This window comes from Ranitomeya imitator, chromosome 1 (genome assembly GCF_032444005.1).
Source record: "Ranitomeya imitator isolate aRanImi1 chromosome 1, aRanImi1.pri, whole genome shotgun sequence".
Lineage (NCBI taxonomy): Eukaryota > Metazoa > Chordata > Amphibia > Anura > Dendrobatidae > Ranitomeya > Ranitomeya imitator.
The window spans coordinates 841,562,633-841,585,718 of NC_091282.1; the positions used below are offsets into that span (position 1 = coordinate 841,562,633).

Sequence of the window (23,086 nt, forward strand, 5' to 3'; positions counted from 1 at the left end):
CGGCAGATAGGAGCAGGGGCATAGAGAATAATTGTGACGTTTGTTTTGCGAGTTTTACGGACGTAGTTTCTGCGCTCTTACGTCCGTAAAACTCGCAAGTGTGAAGCCGGCCTAATAGAAACGCATGCACCACTTCTGCATTTTTCACACACTGATGATTTTGGCTTACAAATCCTGAGAAAACTGCCCAAATGCTGAACGTGTGAACGTGGCCTTAGGCTAGGGCTACACAGTGGTTTGGTCGACGGTGGAGATGCCACAAAAATTACAACTTTTCGGAACAGAAACCGAGCAGAACCTCAATATTAGTAAGGAGTATTGAGATTTTGAGTGTTATTTGAAAAGTTTTCCCTAATTTCTCCTCAGTCTCTGCTTCAAAAACTTCTGTTTACAAGGCCTGCAAAACAAATTCAAAAACTCTTGGAAAACTCTTTAAATTAATTTCTATGGGAAATACACCTGAAGACATTTTGAAAAACACCTGGATGTTTCTTCTTTGAGGGTATATATACAAGACATCTTTTCTGCCTGGAATCTACCTGAAAAAGTACTGCAAAAGCACCACAAAACATAAACATAATGCACAGCAATGTCAATACTTGAAAGTACAGAGCAAAGATGTCGGTGGTGGAGGAGCCGCGACAAAAATTATTGAAAAGACACTGGCAAAGATGTTGCAGGCAACGATCGCTGGTATTTTCCTGATGCGTGTTCATCTTGGAAAATTCAGTGGTTTCACCAGCATCTTGGAGTCTTAGGCCTCTTTCACACTTCCGTCGTTTGGCATCCGTCACAATCTGTTGTTTTGGGCAAAAAACGGATCCTGCAAATGTGCTCGCAGGATGCGTTTTTTGCACATAGACTTGTATTAGCGACGGATAGCGACGGATGGCCACACGTCGCATCCGTCGTGCGACGGATCCGTCGTGTTTTGGCAGACCGTCGTCACAAAAAAAGTTCAAGTGAACGATTTTTGTCAGTCGTGTCTGCCATTTTCGACCGCGCATGCGTGGCCAAAACTCTGCCCCCTCCTTCCCGGACTGCAGAATGGGCAGCGGATGCATCGAAAAACTGCATCCGCTGCCCACGACGTGCAAAACTTTCACAACGTGCGCCGGTACGTTGGCCTGACGCATTGCGACGGACCCGTACCGACGGAAGTGTGAAAGAGGCCTTACGCTGGGTCACACTAGAGAGGAATACGGACTTATGAAAGGCGCAAAAACAACGCATTGCACAAGGACCAATGTTTCTCTATGGGGCAGCTCCTATCTGCCGTGTATTTTTCTGCCGTATTTTATGGGCTGAGAAAATCGCAGCATGCTGCGATTGTCAGCGTATTGCGCAAAAAACCCGCCAATGAAAGTCTATGGGGGCGAGAAAAATACGGATTACACACAGACCATGCGTGTGACTTGCGAGAAATACGCACCAGTGTTCAATAGAAAAGCCAGTAATTCTGTGCGGTGTACAGTAAAATCACAATGACAGGTTAGAATAGAATAGACAAAATAAATTTCTACACATAGAATAGGTATATACAGTATATATACCGTATATAATATATAAACTGTATATATATATATAATTGACACACACATATATATATATATATATACATATAGATATAGATATAGATATATATATATTTAATACAGAGCTAGATAGCAGAAAAGTCCGTAATTCAATCGCCGGCTTTTGCTATCTCCTTATCAAACCCGATAGGATATGAGACATGGTTTACATACAGTAAACCATTTCATATCCCTTATTTTTTTTACATATTCTTCACTAATAATGAGTCTGTGTGCAAAATTTGAGAGCTCTAGGTGTTAAAATAAAGGGTTAAAACAGGGAAAAAACTGGCGTGGGCCTTTAGTAATAAAGGGTTAAAAAACACACACACATTATGAAAAAGTATTTTAATGAAATAAATTCACATGGGGTTTTAACATCTTTATTGTACTCTCAATCCAACTGACGACCCTTGTCATCTGAAAAAAAGGGAAAATAAAAAAGCAACAATATCCCATACCTGCCGTACAGTCATGTCCCACAAAGTAAATCCATCTGAAGGGGTTAAATAATTTTACAACCAGGGGCCTAGAGTTCATATGAGTTTATGCCACCAGGGGGCGCATCATCGCAAGTCTACAAAGCTACATTCCCCTGCATTCCATTCATTCCCCAGTTTTTACAGCCAGGGGCAGCTGCATTAGCAGGCTCCTGTTTGTAAAATTATTTAACCCCTTCAGATGGATTTACATTGTGGGACATGACTGTATGGCGGACAGGTATGGGATATTGTTGCTTTTTTATTTTCCCTTTTTTTTCAGATGACAAGGGTCGTCAGTTGGATTCCGCAGTGGCAAAAACCACACAAAATCTGCATCAATTCCGCATAAAAACCGCACAAAATCCACATAAAAACCGCGACAAATCCGCAGCTGCGGATTCTGCCAGGAGATGCGGATTTTGTGCATAAAATTCTGCACCTCTTTTCCTACGTGTGCACCTAGCCTTAGAATGCTTCCAAAAACATTGTGTAAACAAACATAGCTTTAGACTGTTCACACTGAGGATTTTTGCTGAGTTTTTGGAACAGAAATCCTTATAAAAAAAACACAGAACTCCAGAAAAACATGGAGTCCAAAAAAACTCAATGTCATCACACTTTTAGGTTATGTTCACATGGTGTCTTTTTTAAGTAAGACCACTCTGGAATGAAGATATGCATTGCAATGTCAAAAACTCTTGCAGCTTATATGTTCAGTCTTTTTGAACTTCTTTTAAGTGCTTCAGGCTTCGAAAGCAGTGAAGCGGCTATAAGAAGTGACCTGATTATTCAACAAGTAAATCTATATAGTTAATAAAAATCCAACAGCAGTCTAAGTTGCTGCAAAAATGCTGCAAAAAACTCCAAAGAAGAGGCTTCAGAAAAAACACTGTTGGCATTTCCTTAATTAACCTCTGCTTCAAAAACTCAGTAGGTATGCAGACATCTAAACGATGCCAAATCCTCCTCAAAAACTCTCAAATCCTCAAAATTTGGATTTTCTGCCCCCAAAATTTAGAGTTGAATGGATTATCTGCTATATCAAATTTTCAGCAATAGAAATGGGCAAGATCAAAGGGGTTTGGATGACACATAGCACCTACCCTTCATTCTAGATAGTAGTGGTAATACGAGATTACAAATTTTACTAATGTGATATTTTCATATGTGATCTACTCGCAAATAATTTTCACTGTTCTCCAATAAAGGCTATGTGCACATGTTGCGGATTTTGCTGCGGATCCGCAGCAGTTTCCCATGAGTTTACAGTACAATGTAAACTTATGGGAAACCAAAAACGCTGTGCCCATGCTGCGGAAAAAGCCGCGCGGAAACGCAGCGGATTATTTTCCGCAGCATGTAATTTCTTTGTGCGGAATCCGCAGCGGTTTTCCATCTGCTCCAATAGAAAACTGCAGATGGAAAACCGCAGCAGAATCCGCACAAAGAAATTACATGCTGCGGAAAATAAACCGCAATAAATCCGCAGTAAAAACCGCAGCGGTTTTGCACTGCGGATTTATCAAATCCGCTGCGGAAAAATACACAGCGGATTTTTCTACGTGTGCACATAGCCTAAGGCCTAATATCACAACATCTCATGCTTACACAGCCTCTTATGGGCAATGGACAGGGGAGCTTTACATCTGTTACCTGACAAATATCCAGGTATGGATCAAACAAAACAATATTGGGAACATCATGAGTTATACAAGCTCTTCTCTGTCCAAGTAAATAAATACGGCCATTTGTAGAACAGCATCCCATAAAGAACTTGCGGTTGAGGCATTCTTCTTCTATTATTGACCACATTTCAGTGCGAAAGTCAAAGCGGAGAGCCTTCCCGCCAATGGTGTATAGAATTCCATTAAGTACAGTAGCACACAGGTCATACCTTTAAAAATAATAAAATAATTTTAAATCATGCTTATTACAAGTAGTGTATATTCTAAAATGTTTATGACAGAATATGGCTTATTATAAATACAGGTTGCCAATACAACATTGGTCACCTACAGCAGATCAATAAGAACCCCAAACACCGCTAGATTCTGTAAGTATTGGAGTTCTGTACAGATAGAGGAGATTTTAGAGTTTACATAGGTGCTCACACAAAACACTTTCAACTGGAGTTATTTCATTATAGAGGCTGCTACTGTTGCCATTTCAACAAGCTATGTTCACTAAGGGCGAGGGCTTCACTATGCATCAAATAAGTTCTTAAAAGCTCAAACTTTTTATGCCTTGGTACTTTAAAATTTGAGTAGAAAGCTGACAACACCTTTGGGCCTGTCCCACACGTCCAGATAATTCTGGTACCGGAGAGAAGATATGGAAAATCTTTTTTTTTTTTTTTTTTTGGTGTTTGAAAAAAAGATCCTTGTCCCCAACCCCCTCCCACCCCCTGTGCGCCCCCCCCCCCCCGGCTGTTAATAAAATACTTACCCGGCTCCCTCACTGCTTCCTCTCCTCGCCGCAGCTTCTCCTGTATGAGCGGTCACGTGGTGCCGCCCATTACAGTGATGAATATGCGGCTCCACCCCTATAGGAGGTGACCGCTCATGTGACCGCTCATACAGGAGAAGCTGCGGCGAGGAGAGGAAGCAGCGAGGGAGCCGGGTAAGTATTTTATTAACAGCGGGGAAGGGGGGGCGCACAGGGGGTGGGAGGGGGTTGGGGACAGGGATCTTTTTTTTAAACATCAAAAAAAAAAGATTTTTCATATCTTCTCTCCAGCGAACGCTGCTGGAGAGAAGGAATGAATGGCGGCTTCAGCACCACGCTGGGGGGACAGCGCTTACTGTAGCGCTGTCTCCTGCATGGCACACGGACTGCACACGGACAGCATCCGTGTGCGGTACGTGTTTTACACGGACCCATTTACTTTAATGGGTCCGTGTAATACGTGCGCTCCCACGAACACTGACATGTCTCCGTGTTTTTCAAATGGACACACGGTCCGTGAAAACACGCTGACATGTGCAGAGACACATTGATTTTAATGTGTCTACGTGAGTCAGTGTCTCCGGTACGTGAGGAAACTGTCACCTCACGTACCGGAGCCACTGACGTGTGATACCAGCTTTAAAGGGAATCTGTCAGAGGTATCAACCCTCCTAAGCAATCAATATGGGCATGCAGGTCATAGGAAGCTGAAAAAAAAATGACATCTTGGTATTTACGCTCCGATGTCTTTTTACAGACAAATCCACGTTTTTCTTACATGTAAATGAGCTGTTCAGGACTATGGTCTGGTCACTGATCTGCATGAGAATTTAATATAAGGGGAAGTTACAAATGTGAAACATGTGTTGGCAGATATGCAAAAGACAAAGACTTATTTGTGTGCAGGAAGAGTTTACACTTTTCTGACAGTAGATGGCGATGTTGTTACTGTTATATGCTTAGTTGAATGTAATGCATATACTTGTTGTACTTTGGTTTTACTTTCTCTCTGGTAAAAGGTCCTTTAGACTTCCTGTTATGCTGTATTAATAAGCTGATACATGTACCTCATGTTCTGTGTAGATAAAAGTTGAATTACCCCATATAATCTACTCTCACAAGTTTCTTCCGCGACCAAACTATGCAACAGGTTATGGGCTCAGCAAAGAAGACAGAAAGAACTTGTGAATGCAAAAGAATAATACAGAGCAATTCTCTCCAAACAAGTAAGACAAATAAGTTAAAGGGACTCTGTCACCTGAATTTGGCGGGACTGGTTTTGGGTCATATGGGCGGAGTTTTCGGGTGTTTGATTCACCCTTTCCTTACCCGCTGGCTGCATGCTGGCTGCAATATTGGATTGAAGTTCATTCTCTGTCCTCCATAGTACACACCTGTGCAAGGCAATCTTGCCTTGTGCAGACGTGTACTATGGAGGATAGAGAATGAACTTCAATCCAATATTGCAGCCAGCATGCAGCCAGCGGGTAAGGAAAGGGTGAATCAAACACCCGAAAACTCCGCCCATATGACCCAAAACCAGTCCCGCCAAATTCAGGTGACAGGTTCCCTTTAAAAATGAGCAGCAGTTCAGACCTGAGACTCACAGTAGCTAAGCTGAACAATGAGAACTATCAGTTACTGAAGTTGAAAGTGGAGATGTTATTGTCTAAAGATGATTTATGGAAGGTAATCACTACAGACAGACCCAATGATAATAATCAGACATGGGATAAGAATAACAGACAAGCAAGAGCTTATTAGTGGAGGATGATTAGTTAATCCATATAAGGAATGAGAATACTGCAAAGGCAATGTGGAAAGAATTGAGAAAGCTACATGAAAGATCCAGCTTAAATCACAAACTATTCCTGCTAAGAAAACTTTATAAGATGAGATTAAGTGCAAGGAAAGACATACAGAAGCATATAAACTCCATGATGGAGGTGGTAACACAGCTGAGATCAGTCGGTGAAAACATTAAGGAAAGCCATATAGCAGCAATATTATTGTGCAGTTTACAAGATTCATACACTGCTCTGATAAATGCTCTAGGGACAAGACCTGAAGCAGACATTACACTAGTGTGTAAAGACCAGACTTATAGATGAACTAGCTGAAGAGCCCGGCGTTGCCTGGGCATAGTAAATATCTGTGGTTAGTTATAGCACCTCACTTCTCTTATTTTCCCATCACGCCTCTCATTTTCCCAATAACATCTTTCATTTTCCCCCTCACACCTCTCATTTTCTCCCTCACTCCTCTCATTCCCCCCTAACACTTGTCATTTCAACCTCACATCTGTCATTTTCTGATCACTCCATTATTTTTCCTCACTCCTCTCATTTTGCACTCACACCTTTTCATTTTCACCTCACACCTCTCATTTTCACCTCATCACCTCAGTATATACATGTTTGTCATCTCCCTTATATATAGTATACATCTGTATGTCATCTCCTGTATATAGTATATACCTGTATGTCATCTCCCCTGTATATATTATATACCTGCTGTGTGTCATCTCCCCTATATATAGTATATACCTGAATGTCATCTCCTTCTATACATAGTATATACCTGTATGTCATCTCCTCCTGTATATAGTATATACCTGTGTGTCATCTCCTCTGTATATAGTATATATCTGTGTGTCATCTCCTCCTGTATATAGTATATACCTGCATGTCATCTTCTATATATAGCATATACCTGTATGTCATCTCCTCCTGTATATAGTATATACCTGTAGGTCATCTGCTCCTGTATATAGTATATACCTGTGTGTCATCTCCTCCTGTATATAGTATATACCTGTATGTCATCTCCTCCTGTATATATATGTACCTGTATGTCATCTCCTCCTCTATATAGTATATACCTGTGTGTCATCTCTCCTGTATATAGTATATATCTGTGTGTCATTTCCCCTGTATATAGTATATACCTGTGTGTCATCTCCTCCTGTATTAGACCTCGCTCACACGTTATTTGCTCAGTATTTTTACCTCAGTATTTGTAAGCTAAATTGGCAGCCTGATAAATCCCCAGCCAACAGGAAGCCCTCCCCCTGGCAGTATATATTAGCTCACACATACACATAATAGACAGGTCATGTGACTGACAGCTGCCGTATTTCCTATATGGTACATTTGTTGTAGTTTGTCTGCTTATTAATCAGATTTTTATTTTTGAAGGCTAATACCAGACTTGTGTGTGTTTTAGGGCGAGTTTCGTTTGTCAAGTTGTGTGTGTTGAGTTGCGTGTGGCGACATGCATGTAGCGAATTTTGTGAGATGAGTTTTGTGTGGCAACATGCGTGTAGCAACTTTTTGTGTGTCGAGTTGCATGTGACAGGTTAGTGTAGCAACTTGTGTGCAGCAAGTTTTGCGCATGGCGAGTTTTGCGCATGGCGAGTTTTGTGTGGTGCCTTTTGAGTATGTGCAAGTTTTGTGTGAGGCAAATTTTGCATGTGTTGCAACTTTTGTGCATGTGGCAATTTTTCCGCGTGTGCAAGTTTTGCGTGTGGCGAGTTTTCCATGAGGTGAGTTTTGCACTTGTGGCGAGTTTTGCAAGAGCCTAGTTTTTGCATGTGGCGAGTTCTGCGCGTGGCGAGTTTTGAGCGGCGACTTTTGTGTTTCGACTTTTATGTGGCGAGGTTGGAGAATGTGTGGTGAAATGTGTGCTGAGGGTGATATGTGTTCAAGCACGTGGTAGTGTGTGGCGCATTTTGTGTGTGTGTTCATATCCCCGTGTGTGGTGAGTATCCCATGTCGGGGCCCCACCTTAGCAACTGTACGGTATATACTCTTTGGCGCCATCGCTCTCACTCTTTACGTCCCCCTTGTTCACATGTGGCAGCTGTCAATTTGCCTCCAACACTTTTCCTTTCATTTTTTCCCATTATGTAGATAGGGGCAAAATTGTTTGGTGAATTGGAAAGCACGGGGTTAAAATTTCACCTCACAACATAGCCTATGACGCTCTCAGGGTCCGGACGTGTGACTGTGCAAAATTTTGTGGCTGTAGCTGCGACGCCTCCAACACTTTTCCTTTCACTTTTTCCCCATTATGTAGATAGGGGCAAAATAGTTTGGTGAATTGGAAAGCGCGGGGTTAAAATTTCACCTCACAACATAGCCTATGACGCTCTCGGGGTCCAGACGTGTGACTGTGCAAAATTTTGTGGCTGTAGCTTCGACGCCTCCAACACTTTTCCTTTCACTTTTTTCCCCATTATGTAGATAGGGGCAAAATTGTTTGGTGAATTGGAACGCACGGGGTTAAAATTTCACCTCACAACATAGCCTATGACGCTCTCGGGGTCCAGACGTGTGACTGCAAAATTTTGTGGCTGTAGCTGCGACGCCTCCAACACTTTTCCTTTCACTTTTTCCCCATTATGTAGATAGGGGCAAAATAGTTTGGTGAATTGGAAAGCGCGGGGTTAAAATTTCACCTCACACCATAGCCTATGACGCTCTCGGGGTCCAGACGTGTGACTGTGCAAAATTTTGTGGCTGTAGCTTCGACGCCTCCAACACTTTTCCTTTCACTTTTTTCCCCATTATGTAGATAGGGGCAAAATTGTTTGGTGAATTGGAACGCGCGGGGTTAAAATATCACCTCACAATATAGCCTATGACGCTCTCGGGGTCCAGACGTGTGACTGCAAAATTTTGTGGCTGTAGCTTCAACGCCTCCAACACTTTTCCTTTCACTTTTTTCCCCACTATGTAGATAGGGGCAAAATTGTTTGGTGAATTGGAACGCGCGGGGTTAAAATTTCACCTCACAATATAGCCTTTGACGCTCTCGGGGTCCAGACGTGTGACTGTGCAAAATTTTGTGGCTGTAGCTGCGACGGTGCAGATGCCAATCCCGGACATACACACATACACACACACACACACATTCAGCTTTATATATTAGACTAGCTGAAGAGCCCGGCGTTGCCTTGGCATAGTAAATATCTGTGGTTAGTTATAGCACGTCACTTCTCTTATTTTCCCATCACGCTTCTCATTTTCCCAATCACATCTTTAATTTTCCCCCTCACATTTTTCATTTTCTCCCTCACACCTCTCATTTTCTCCCTCACTCCTCTCATTCCCCCCTAACACGTCATTTCGACCTCACATCTGTCATTTTCCGATCACTACACTATTTTCCCTCACTCCTCTCATTTTGCACTCACACCTTTTCATTTTCACCTCACACCTCTCATTTTCACCTCAGTATATACATGTTTGTCATCTCCCTTATATATAGTACACACCTGTATGTCATCTCCTGTATATAGTATATACCTGTATGTCATCTCCCCTGTATATAGTATATACCTGCTGTGTGTCATCTCCCCTGTATATAGTATATACCTGTATGTCATCTCCTCCTATATATAGTATATACCTGTATGTCATCTCCTCCTATATATAGTATATACCTGTATGTCATCTCCTTCTATATATAGTATATACCTGTATGTCATCTCCTCCTGTATATAGTATATACCTGTGTGTCATCTCCCCTGCATATAGTATATATCTGTGTGTCATCTCCTCCTGTATATAGTATATACCTGTATGTCATCTTCTATATATAGCATATACCTGTATGTCATCTCCTCCTGTATATAGTATATACCTGTAGGTAATCTGCTCCTGTATATAGTATATACCTGTGTGTCATCTCCTCCTGTATATAGTATATACCTGTATGTCATCTCCTCCTGTATATAGTATGTACCTGTATGTCATCTCCTCCTCTATATAGTATATACCTGTGTGTCATCTCCCCTGTATATAGTATATACCTGTGTGATCTCCTGCATTAGACCTCGTTAACACGTTATTTGCTCAGTATTTTTACCTCAGTATTTGTAAGATAAATTGGCAGCCTGATAAATCCCCAGCCAACAGGAAGCCCTCCCCCTGGCAGTATATATTAGCTCACACATACACATAATAGACAGGTCATGTGACTGACAGCTGCCGTATTTCCTATATGGTACATTTGTTGCTCTTGTAGTTTGTCTGCTTATTAATCAGATTTTTATTTTTGAAGGCTAATACCAGACTTGTGTGTGTTTTAGGGCGAGTTTCGTTTGTCAAGTTGTGTGTGTTGAGTTGTGTGTGGCGACATGCATGTAGCGACTTTTGTGAGCTGAGTTTTGTGTGGCAACATGCGTGTAGCAACTTTTTGTGTGTCGAGTTGCATGTGACAGGTTAGTGTAGCAAGTTGTGTGCAGCAAGTTTTGCGCATGGCGAGTTTTGCGCGTGGTGAGTTTTATATCTGGTGCCTTTTGAGTATGTGCAAGTTTTGTGTGAGGCAACTTTTGCATGTGTTGCAAATTTTGTGCATGTGGCAATTTTTCCGCGTGTGCAAGTTTTGCGTGTGGTGAGTTTTCCATGAGGTGAGTTTTGCACTTGTGGCGAGTTTTGCGTGAGCCTAGTTTTTGCATGTGGCGAGTTTTGCGCATGGCGAGTTTTGAGCGGCGACTTTTGTGTTTCGACTTTTATGTGGCGAGGTTGGTGTATGTGTGGGGAAATGTGTGCTGAGGGTGGTCTATGTGTTCAAGCACGTGGTAGTGTGTGGCGCATTTTGTGTGTGTGTTCATATCCCCGTGTGTGGTGAGTATCCCATGTCGGGGCCCCACCTTAGCAACTGATCGGTATATACTCTTTTGCGCCTTCGCTCTCATTCTTTAAGTCCCCCTTGTTCACATCTGGCAGCTGTCAATTTGCCTCCAACACTTTTCCTTTCACTTTTCCCCATTATGTAGATAGGGGAAAAATAGTTTGGTGAATTGGAAAGCGCGGGGTTAAAATTTCACCTCACAACGAAGCCTATGACGCTCTCAGGGTCCAGACGTGTGACTGTGCAAAATTTTGTTTCTGTAGCTGCGACGCCTCAAACACTTTTCCTTTCACTTTTTTCCCCATTATGTAGATAGGGGCAAAATTGTTTGGTGAATTGGAAAGCGCGGGGTTAAAATTTCACCTCACAACGTAGCCTATGACGCTCTCAGGGTCCAGACGTGTGACTGTGCAAAATTTTGTTTCTGTACCTGCGACGCCTCCAACACTTTTTCTTTCACTTTTTTCCCCATTATGTAGATAGGGGCAAAATTGTTTGGTGAATTGGAAAGCGCGGGGTTAAAATTTCGCATCACAACATAGCCTATGACGCTCTCGGGGTCCAGACGTGTGACTGTGCAAAATTTTGTGGCTGTAGCTGCGACGGTGCAGATGCCAATCCCGGACATACACACATACACATACACACACACACATTCAGCTTTATATAGTAGATATCATAGAAGGAAAAAGCAAGCAAAGATTCCACTGAAAGGGATAGTGAAAATGCTCTTAAAGCGACAGACAAGAAGCCCCATAATACAGAGACAAGAGAATGTTTCAGATGTAAGAAAAAGGGACATTTAAAAAAAGACTGTTCTATATGGAAACAGAAATTACACTAAAAGAAGAATAAACAGAAAGTAAAAAGCACAATTTCTAACCCACATGCAGATCACTGGAATGGTACATTTAAAGTAACTGATAGGCTACGTTCACATTAGCGTCGCGTCGCTGTTGCGTCGGCGACGCAGCGGCGACGCACGGAAAAACGTGCGCAAACGTTTTGCGACGCGTGCGTCGTTTTTTTTTCCCGAAATCGGACGCAAGAAAAATGCAACTTGTAGCGTTTTCTTGCGTCCGACGCTAGCGTCTAAAACGACGCACGTGTCGGAAAACGCGTGCAAAAAGACGCACGCGTCCCCTATGTTAAACATAGGGGCGCGTCGCCGCTGCGTCGCCGACGCAACAGCGACGCGACGCTAATGTGAACGTAGCCATAAAGAGTCATTGTCAGGCTGGTTTATTGACTCAGTCACATGACTAGTGATAAAAGCTTCTTTACTGAACTTGATGAAAATAAGAAGGAATTTATCTTGCAGATGGGAGTAAAATAACTGCAGAATGTAATGGACAAGGAATGCTAATCTGTCCTGAAAGATTTCGGCATAATTCAAAATTACTAGTAAAGGATGTGTTATATGTTCCAGGACTGGAAGAAGGATTGTTATCTGTAAAGCGTCTGACAGCCAAAGGACTAAAGGTACCTTCACACTCAGCAACTTTACAATGAGAACGACAACGATCTGTGACGTTGCAGCGTCCTGGATAGCGATCTCGTTGTGTTTGACACGCAGCAGCGATCTGGATCCCGCTGTGATATCGCTGGTCGGAGCTAGAAGTCCAGAACTTTATTTGGTCGTCAGGTCGGCGTGTATCGTTGTGTTTGACAGCAAAAGCAACGATGCCAGCAACGTTTTACATGGAGCTAACAACCAGCTACAACGATAAGTGAGTCGCCGTTACGTCACTGGATCGCTCCTGCATCATTCTGGAGCTGCTGTGTTTGACTTCTCCTAGCGACCTAAGCAGCGACGCTGCAGTGATCGGCTCGTTGTCTATATCGCTGCAGCGTCGCTGAGTGTGACGGTACCTTTACTGTAAAATTCAAAGATGTTAATTGCACAATCCTAGCGGGAGATAATGTAATAATGTCAAAGCAGGCGAACAATGATATCATCTAGACACATTAAAGGAACAGATGACGTTATGTACACATGATCACAAGAATTGTATTCACATATGGCATAGATGTCTAGGACACAGAGATCCTGAGAGTTTAATGGCGTTACAAAAGAAGAATTTGACAAAACCTATTGATATCTGATTGCTCAATTATCGTAAAATGTGAATGTTGTATAAAATCTAAAGCTACAAGAGTATCTATAGCTAAAGAGAGTGAGACAAAAAGCACAAGACCACTTGACTTGGTACACACTGATGTATGTGGACCCATGAAAGTGACCACATCAGGAGGTAATAGATATATAGTTACCTTCATAGATGACTACTCAAGATACACAGTCACATAGTTGATAAAGAACAAATGTGAACGTTTTGAAAAATTAGAAGACTGTGTGACCAAGTCAAATAACAAGTTTCAGAGGAAGCCAATCATCATCAGAAGTGATTTACAGGACACCAAATAGAAAACTACCATATATACTCGAGTATAAGCCGACCCGAGTATAAGCCGACCCCCCTAATTTTGCCACAAAAAAACTGGGAAAACTTAATGACTTGAGTATAAGCCTAGGGTGGAAAATGCAGCAGCTACCGGATAATGTCAAAAATAAAAATAGATACCAATAAAAGTAAAATTAATTGAGACATCAGTAGGTTGTGTTTTTGAATATGCATATTGAATCAGGAGCCCCAAATAATGCTCCATACAGTTCATGATGGGCTCCATAAGATGCTCCATATTAAAATATGCCCCATATAATGCTGCACAAATGTTGATTATGACCCCATAAGATGCTCCATACAGACATTTGCCCCATATAATGCTGCACATGGCCCCATAAGATGCTCCATACAGATATTTGCCCCATATAATGCTGCACATGGCCCCATAAGATGCTCCATACAGATATTTGCCCCCATATCATGCTGCACATGGCCACATAAGATGCCCCATACAGATATTTGCCCCCATATCATGCTGCACATGACCCCATACAGATGCCCCATACAGATATTTGCCCCCATATCATGCTGCACATGGCCCCATACAGATGCCCCATACAGATATTTGCCCCCATATCATGCTGCACATGGCCCCATACAGATGCCCCATACAGATATTTGTCCCATATCATGCTGCACATGGCCACATAAGACGCTCCATACAGATATTTGCCCCGTATACTGCTCCACAAATGTTGATTATGACCCCATAAGATGCCCCATACAGATATTTGCCCCATATAATGCTGCACATGGCCCCATACAGATGCCCCATACAGATATTTGCCCCCATATCATGCTGCACATGGCCACATAAGATGCCCCATACAGATATTTGCGACCATATCATGCTGCACATGGCCCCATAAAGATGCCCCATACAGAAATTTGCCCCCATATCATGCTGCACATGGCCACATAAGATGCCCCATACAGATATTTGCCCCATATCATGCTGCACATGGCCAGATAAGATGCCCCATACAGATATTTGCTCCCATATCATGCTGCACATGGCCACATAAGATGCCCCATACAGATATTTGCCCCCATATAATGCTGCACATGGCTGAATAAGATGCTCCATACAGATAATTGCCCCATATAATGCTGCACATGGCCCCATAAGATGTTCCATACAGATATTTGCCCCATATAATGCTGCACATGGCCCCATAAGATGCTCCATACAGATAACTGCCCCATATAATGCTGCACATGGCCCCATAAGATGCTCCATACAGATATTTGCCCCATATAATGCTGCACATAGCCACATAAAATGCTCCATACAGATATTTGCCCTGTATAATGCTCCACAAATGTTGATTATGATCCCATAAGATGCTCCATACAGATATTTGCCCCCATATCATGCTGCACATGGCCACATAAGATGCCCCATACAGATATTTGCCCCCATATAATGCTGCACATGGCCGGATAAGATGCTCCATGCAGATAATTGCCCCATATAATGCTACACATGGCCCCATAAGATGCTCCATACAGATATTTGCCCCATATAATGCTGCACATGGCCCCATAAGATGCTCCATACAGATATTTGCCCCATATAATGCTGCACAAATGTTGATTATGGCCACATAAGATGCTCCATACAGATATTTGCCCCGTAAAATGCTCCACAAATGTTGATTATGATCCCATAAGATGCTCCATACAGATATTTGCCCCCATATAATGCTGCACATGGCCCCATACAAATGACCCCTACCGATATTTGCCCCCATATCATGGTGCACATGGCCACATAAGATGCCCCATACAGATATTTGCCCCCATATCATGCTGCACATGGCCCCATACAGATGCCCCATACAGATATTTGCCCCCATATCATGCTGCACATGGCCCCATACAGATGCCCCATACAGATATTTGCCCCCATATCATGCTGCACATGGCCACATAAGATGCCCCATACAGATATTTGCCCCCATATCATGCTGCACATGGCCACATAAGATGCCCCATACAGATATTTGCCCCCATATCATGGTGCACATGGCCACATAAGATGCCCCATACAGATATTTGCCCCCATATCATGCTGCACATGGCCCCATACAGATGCCCCATACAGATATTTGCCCCCATATCATGCTGCACATGACCCCATACAGATGCCCCATACAGATATTTGCCCCCATATCATGCTGCACATGGCCCCATACAGATGCCCCATACAGATATTTGCCCCCATATCATGCTACACATGGCCACATAAAATGCTCCATACAGATATTTGCCCCGTATAATGCTCCGCAAATGTTGATTATGACCCCATAAGATGCACCATACAGATATTTGCCCCATATAATGCTGCACATGGCCCCATACAAATGCCCCATACAGATATTTGCCCCCATATCATGCTGCACATGGCCACATAAGATGCCCCATACAGATATTTGCCCCCATATCATGCTGCACATGTCCACATAAGATACCCCATACAGATATTTGCCCCCATATCATGCTGCACATGGGCGGATAAGATGCCCCATACAGATATTTGCCCCATATCATGCTACACATGGCCACATAAGATGCCCCATACAGATATTTGCTCCCATATCATGCTGCACATGGCCCCATAAAGATGCCCTATACAGATATTTGCCCCCATATCATGCTGCACATGGCCCCATACAGATGCCCCATACAGATATTTGCCCCCATATCATGCTGCACATGGCCACATAAGATGCCCCATACAGGTATTTGCCCCATATCATGCTGCACATGGCCACATAAGATGCCCCATACAGATATTTGCCCCCATATAATGCTGCACATGGCCGGATAAGATGCCCCATACAGATATTTGCCCCCGTATCATGCTGCACATGGCCACATAAGATGCCCCATACAGATATTTGCCCCCATATAATGCTGCACATGGCCGGATAAGATGCCCCATACAGATATTTGCCCCCATATCATGCTGCACATGGCCACATAAGATGCCCCATACAGATATTTGCCCCCATATCATGCTGCACATGGCCACATAAGATGCCCCATACAGATATTTGCCCCCATATCATGCTGCACATGGCCACATAAGATGCCCCATACAGATATTTGCCCCCATATCATGCTGCACATGGCCACATAAGATGCCCCATACAGATATTTGCCCCCATATCATGCTGCACATGGCCACATAAGATGCTTCATACAGATATTTGCCCCATATAATGCTGCACATGGCCCCATACAGATGCTCCATACAGATATTTGCCCGATATGCTGTTGCTGCGATTAAAAAAATTAAAAAAAATACATACTCACGTCTAAGGCCCCCGGCACTTACTATACTCACCTTTCCTGTTCCACCCCTGACCGCCGACGGTGGAACGAGGAGCAGGGGAATATCGCGCACTGCCCCCGTCATACTTACCTGCTCCTGGTGCTGTCCCTGCATGTCTGTTCCTTGGTGCTGCATTTTCGTCCTGTAGTGAGCGGTCACCGATATCGCTCATTACAGTAATGAATATGTGGCTCCACCTCTCTGGGAGGTGGAGCCGCATATTCATTACTGTAATGAGCGGTACCATGTGACCACTCACTACAGGAAGAAGCTGCAGCGCTGGAAGAAGCAGGGACCGCGCCAGGAGCAGGTAAGTATAATTAGACAGCCCCCGCTCCCCCTCCCCTGCCGACTCCCGGGTATGACTCGAGTAGAAGCCGAGAGGGGGACTTTCAGCTCAAAAAAGTGGGCTGAAAATCTCGGCTTATACTCGAGTATATAAGGTACTTAAGACAAAATGGAATAGAGCATCAAAACGCTCTTCTATACCCACCTGAACAGAATGGGATAGCAGAAAGGAAAAACAGAACTCTGACTGAAATGATAAGATGTATGCTAACAGACTCCAGACTACCAGAGAAATACTGGGGTAAAGCAGCAATGACAGCTACTTTTCTGCAAAACTTTTTTCAAGAAAACTGAAAAACAAAACAAATGAACTGTGGCAAGGTAAGAATCTAAGTGTGAATAATTTAAGAGTTTTAGGCTGCAAGGCTTTTGTGTTTATTCCAGAAGAAAAATGCTCCAAACTTCAAAACAGACCCATTGAAGGAATATTTGTAGATATAGTGACAATTGCAAAAGATACAGAATCCTAGATCCCAAAACAGACAGAATCACAGTGAGTAACAGTGTAACATTCATTGAAGATCTAAATGATGACATAATGACATCAGTGGAAACAAAAAATGAGAGAAACAACAGTGATATAACTGCAGGAACATCTGATGAGAATGAAGTGGAAATCGATGAAAAACAAAAAACTGAAAGTTAAGAGATACAGCTCCATACAGACACAGAACCAAGACGCTCAATAAGAGATAACAAGGGAAGACCACTTCAACGTCTTTCATACAAGGCAAGTACAAATAAAATTTATGAACCTACATTTTGGGAGGACATATCTCAATTTTCAGAAGAAGAGGCCAACAAATGGATAAAGGCTGCAGAAACAGAAATAAAATCCATGCATGATTCAAAGACATGGACACTGACAGAACTACCAAAAGAAAAAAAAGGCTATAGGATGTAAATGGGTTTTTAAAGTAAAATACCAAGCAGATGGCACAGAAGGTCGATAACGAGCAAGACTCGTAGCTAAAGGCTATTCTCAGAAATATGGAGAAGACTATGGTGAGACATTTGCTCCAGTTGTCAAACACACCACAATCAGAACTTTGTTTGCAGTTGCAGCAACAAAACAAATGCAGTTGAAACATCTGGATGTAAAGGCAGCATTTCTGAATGGAGACTTAACAGAAGACATTTACATGGAACAACCCTAGGATTCAAGGATAAAAGGAAACCAAATATGGTTTGTAAGCTATGGAAAAGTATATATGGTTTAAAACAAGCTGTTAAAGCATGGAATAATAAAATCACAAAAGTACTCATAAATGAACATTTTCAAAGGAGCAAAGCGCATCCTTGTCTATATACAAAGAGACTGACAGACAGATGGATCTATGTGCTGGTATATGTGGACGATATTTTAGTTTGTTTTTAAAAAAAAGAAAGGGATGAAGCGGAGACAGTGAAAACTTTGGATCAACACTTCGAGATCAAAGATCTGGGAAATGTGAAACAGCACCTAGGAATGCAGAAAGAAAGAGAAGAAGATGGGAGTTTCCTTCTTAATCAAAATCACATGATTAAAGACATAATCAAAACATTTGAATTGAAAGATGCAAAACCAGTAAAGTCTCCAATGGAAACCAACTATCTGAAGGAAATAAATAGTGAACAGAATCTGTTACCGAATAATGAACAATACAGAAAGGCAATGGGAAAATTATTATACCTTGCGACTGTTACAAGGCCAGACATTGCAGCAGCAGTGGGAATTTTGAGCAGGAAGGTGTCAAAGCCAAACAAAATGGATTGGAATGCAGAGAAGAGAGTAATCCGTTATTTGAAAGGGACTAGCAGTGTTAAATTGAAACTACCTGCAAGTGAGAAATGTATTCTAACTGGATACGTTGATGCAGACTGGGCTGAAGATACAATTATTATTATTATTTATTGTTATAGCGCCATTTATTCCATGGCACTTTACATGTGAGGAGGGGTATACACAATAAAAACAAGTACAATAATCTTAAACAATACAAGTCACAACTGGTACAGGAGGAGTGAGGACCCTGCCCGCGAAGGCTCCCAATCTACAAGGGATGGGTGAGAATACAGTAGATGAGGATAGAGCTGGTCATGCAGCGGTTTGGTCGATTGGTGGTTGCTGCAGGTTGTAGGCTTGTCGGAAGAGGTGGGTCTTCAGGCTCTTTTTGTAGGTTTCGATGGTAGGCGAGAGTCTGATGTGTTGTGGTAGAGGGTTCCAGAGTAGGGGTGATACGCAAGAGAAATCTTGTATACGATTGTGGGAAGAGGAGATAAGAGGGGAGTAGAGAAGGAGATCTTGTGAGGATCGAAGGTTGCGTGTAGGTAAGCACCGGGAGACGACGTCACAGATGTATGGAGGAGACAGGTTGTGGATGGCTTTGTACGTCATGGTTAGGGTTTTGTACTGGAGTCTCTGGGCAATGGGCAGCCAGTGAAGGGATTGACGGAGAGGAGAGGCCGGGGAATAGCGGGAGGACAGGTGGATTAGTCGGGCAGCAGAGTTTAGAATAGATTGGAGGGGTGCGAGAGTGTTAGAGGGGAGGCCACAGAGCAGGAGGTTGCAGTAGTCAAGGCGAGAGATGATGAGGGCATGGACTAGGGTTTTTGCAGATTCTTGGTTGAGGAATGAACGGATTTGTGAAATATTTTTGAGTTGAATTTGGCAGGAAGTGGAAAGGGCTTTGATATGTGGTTTGAAGGAGAGATCAGCATCAAGGATTACCCCGAGGCAGCGACCTTGTGGGACTGGGGAGAGTGGGCAGCCATTTACTGTAATGGATAGATTGTTTGGGGGGGTCGCATGAGATGGGGAAAGATGATGAATTCTGTTTTGTCCATGTTAAGTTTGAGAAATCTAGCGGAGAAGAAGGATGAAATAGTGGACAGACATTGAGGGATTCTGGTTAGTAGGGAGGTGATATCTGGTCCAGAGATGTAGATCTGTGTGTCATCAGCATAGAGGTGATACTGAAAGCCATGAGATTCTATGAGCTGTACCAGGCCAAAGGTGTAAATGGAGAAGAGCAGGGGCCCTAGGACTGAACCTTGTGGGACTCCGACAGATAGTGGGCGAGGTGAGGAGGTGGTGGTGTGTGAGTGGGAGACGCTGAATGTCTGGTCTGTTAGGTATGATGAGATCCAGGATAGGGCCAAGTCTGTGATGCCAAGGGATGAGAGGGTCTGTAATAATAGGGAATGGTCCACTGTGTCAAAGGCAGCCGACAGGTCGAGGAGGAGGAGGACAGGGTAGTGTCGCTTGCTCTTGGCGGCTAAGAGGTCATTGGTGACCTTAGTTAGGGCAGTTTCAGTGGAATGGTGTGACCGGAAGCCAGATTGTAAGCGGTCAAAGAGGGAGCAAGAAGAGAGATGGGAGGACAGTTCAAGGTAAACGTGTTGTTCCAGTAGTTTGGAGGCATAAGGGAGAAGTGATAGGTGTGATGGAGGCATGTTTAAAACTTGAGGGGAAAACACCAGTTGTTAGTGATAGGTTGAAGAGATGGGTTAGGGTTGGGATGAAGACTGTGGTGAGGTTTGGGATGAGGTGGGATGGGAGCGGGTCAAGTGCACAGGTGGTGAGATGCAATTGACAGGACATCTACCAGTAGCTATCTTTTTTTGCTCTCAGGTGGGTCAATTAGTTGGATTAGTAAGAAACAATCTATAGTAACACTATTGTCAACAGAAGCAGAATATGTCGCCGCAGCACATTCCAGTCAAGAAGTTCTATGGTTAAGACAACTGCTAGCAGACTTGGGACAACAACAATTGGGGCCAACAAAGATGTATGAGGACAATCAAGGATGTCTAGTTCTTTCTCAGATGAAAATAGTTAATCCAAGAACTAAACACATTGATGTGAAGTTTCACTTCTTGAGATCACCAGGAACAAGGAATCCTAAAGTTAGAGTACTGCCTAACTGAAGATATGACAGCAGATATTTACACAAAGGCATTAAATGCTGAAAGACATCAGAGACTGATGAAGAAATTAGGCTTAACTGAATAGGTCCTTACTATTGAAAAAGTAAATATATGCAACAGATGCAGACTTATTTGTGTGCAGGAGGAGTTTACACTTTTCTGACAGTAGATGGCGATGTTGTTACTGTTATATGCTTAGTTGAATGTAATGCATATACTGGTACTTTGGCTTCACTTTCTCTCTGGTAAAAATTGCTTTAGAATTCCTGTTATGCTGTATTAATAAGCTGATGCATGTACCTCATGTTTTATGTAGATAAAACTTGAATTACCCCATATAATCTACTCTCGCAAGTTTCTTCTGCGACCAAACTATGCAACAATATGTACAGGTGCTTCTCACAAAATTAAAATATCATCAAAAAGTTAATTTATTTCAGTTCTTCAATACAAAAAGTGAAACTCATATATTACATAGAGCCATTACAGAGTGATCTATTTCAAGTGTTTATTTCTGTTAATGTTGATTATTATGAAAACCCAAAAGTCATTATCTCAGTAAATTAGAATACTTTATAACACCAGCGTGAAAAATGATTTTAAAATACAAAATGTTGGCCTACTGAAATGTATGTTCAACAAATGCACTCAATACTTAGTAGATATAGAAAAACTGACTGAACAGCAATCTAGTCTGAACTGGTGCATAACCAAAAAAGTCATATAGCAAATAGATTAATGGCTGCACTCAAAATTAATCTGTGCTAGAGCAAGGAAATGTGCGATACATGAAATGGGAATAGCATAATGGCTTGTGAAATATATGTAAAAAAAACACGAGATTCTTAGCACAAGATTTGGCCAAAAGTTGTGAGCCAATCCACCAATCGTCAAGGTAATCTCAGAACGGATGGGTGCTAATTTAGAGTACCTGAGCTGACTGCCTAGTATGAACACTTACCTATGGCTAATAACGTGGTAAAGCCTGCTTATATAGGAAGCTCAGAACCAACTGTGTTAGGATGTAATTAAAATCAGAGCATGGTGAAGGGCGGGGCTATTTTTTTCTGACTTGAACGCCCCGCCCTTCACCATGCTGTGATTTTAATTACATCCTAACACAGTTGGTTCTGAGCTTCCTATATAAGCAGGCTTTCAGATTAATTTTGAGTGCAGCCATTAATCTATTTGCACTCAATACTTGGTTGGGGCTCCTTTTGCATCAATTACTGCATCAATGCGGAGTGACGTGGGGAGCGATCTCCCTGTGGCACTGCTGAGGTGTTATGGAAGCCCAGGTGGTTTTGATAGCAACCATCAGCTCGTCTACATTGTTTGATTCTGGTGTCTCTCATCTTCCTTTTGACAATAACCGATTGATTCTTTATGGGGTTAAGGAGATAAAAGGAGAGTAGAGAAGGAGATCTTGTGACACTCGGAGGTTGCATGCAGGTACGTACCAGGCGACTAGGTCACAAATGTATAGAGGAGACAGGTTTTGGATCGGTTTGCATGCGAAACTTAGGGTTCAGAACCGGCGTCTCTGGGCAATGCGAATCCTGTGCAAGGATTGACAGAGGGATAGCCGAGGAATAGCAGGGTGACAGGTGGATTAGTAGGGCAGCAAAGTTTAGGTTAGATTGGATGGGTGCGATAGTGTTACAAGAGAGGCCACAGAGCAGGATGTTGCAGTAGTCAAAGCGGGAGATGATGAGGACATGCACTAGTGTTTTTGAAGATTCATGGTTGAGGAACCTGTGGATTCGGGAGATATTTTTGAGTTGGACTCAGCAGAAAGGGGAAAGAGCTTGGATCTTAGATTTGAAGGAAAGATCATAGTCAAGTCATTGATTTTGATGGATAGGTCAGTTGGGGGGTTGA

General features: G+C 42.7%; 1 protein-coding gene across 1 annotated transcript in view; it reads right to left on the minus strand.

Moving 5' to 3' along the window:
• Window positions 1-1,909: 1,909 nt before the first annotated feature.
• The window catches only part of LOC138650904 (kelch-like protein 23), a 93,970-nt gene continuing 72,793 nt past the window's right edge, over window positions 1,910-23,086 (minus strand). Inside the window, exon 3 of the mRNA XM_069740780.1 lies at window positions 1,910-3,950. Coding sequence (XP_069596881.1) covers window positions 3,632-3,950 — 319 coding nt within the window. The 3' untranslated portion in view covers window positions 1,910-3,631. The remainder of the gene's footprint in view (window positions 3,951-23,086) is intronic.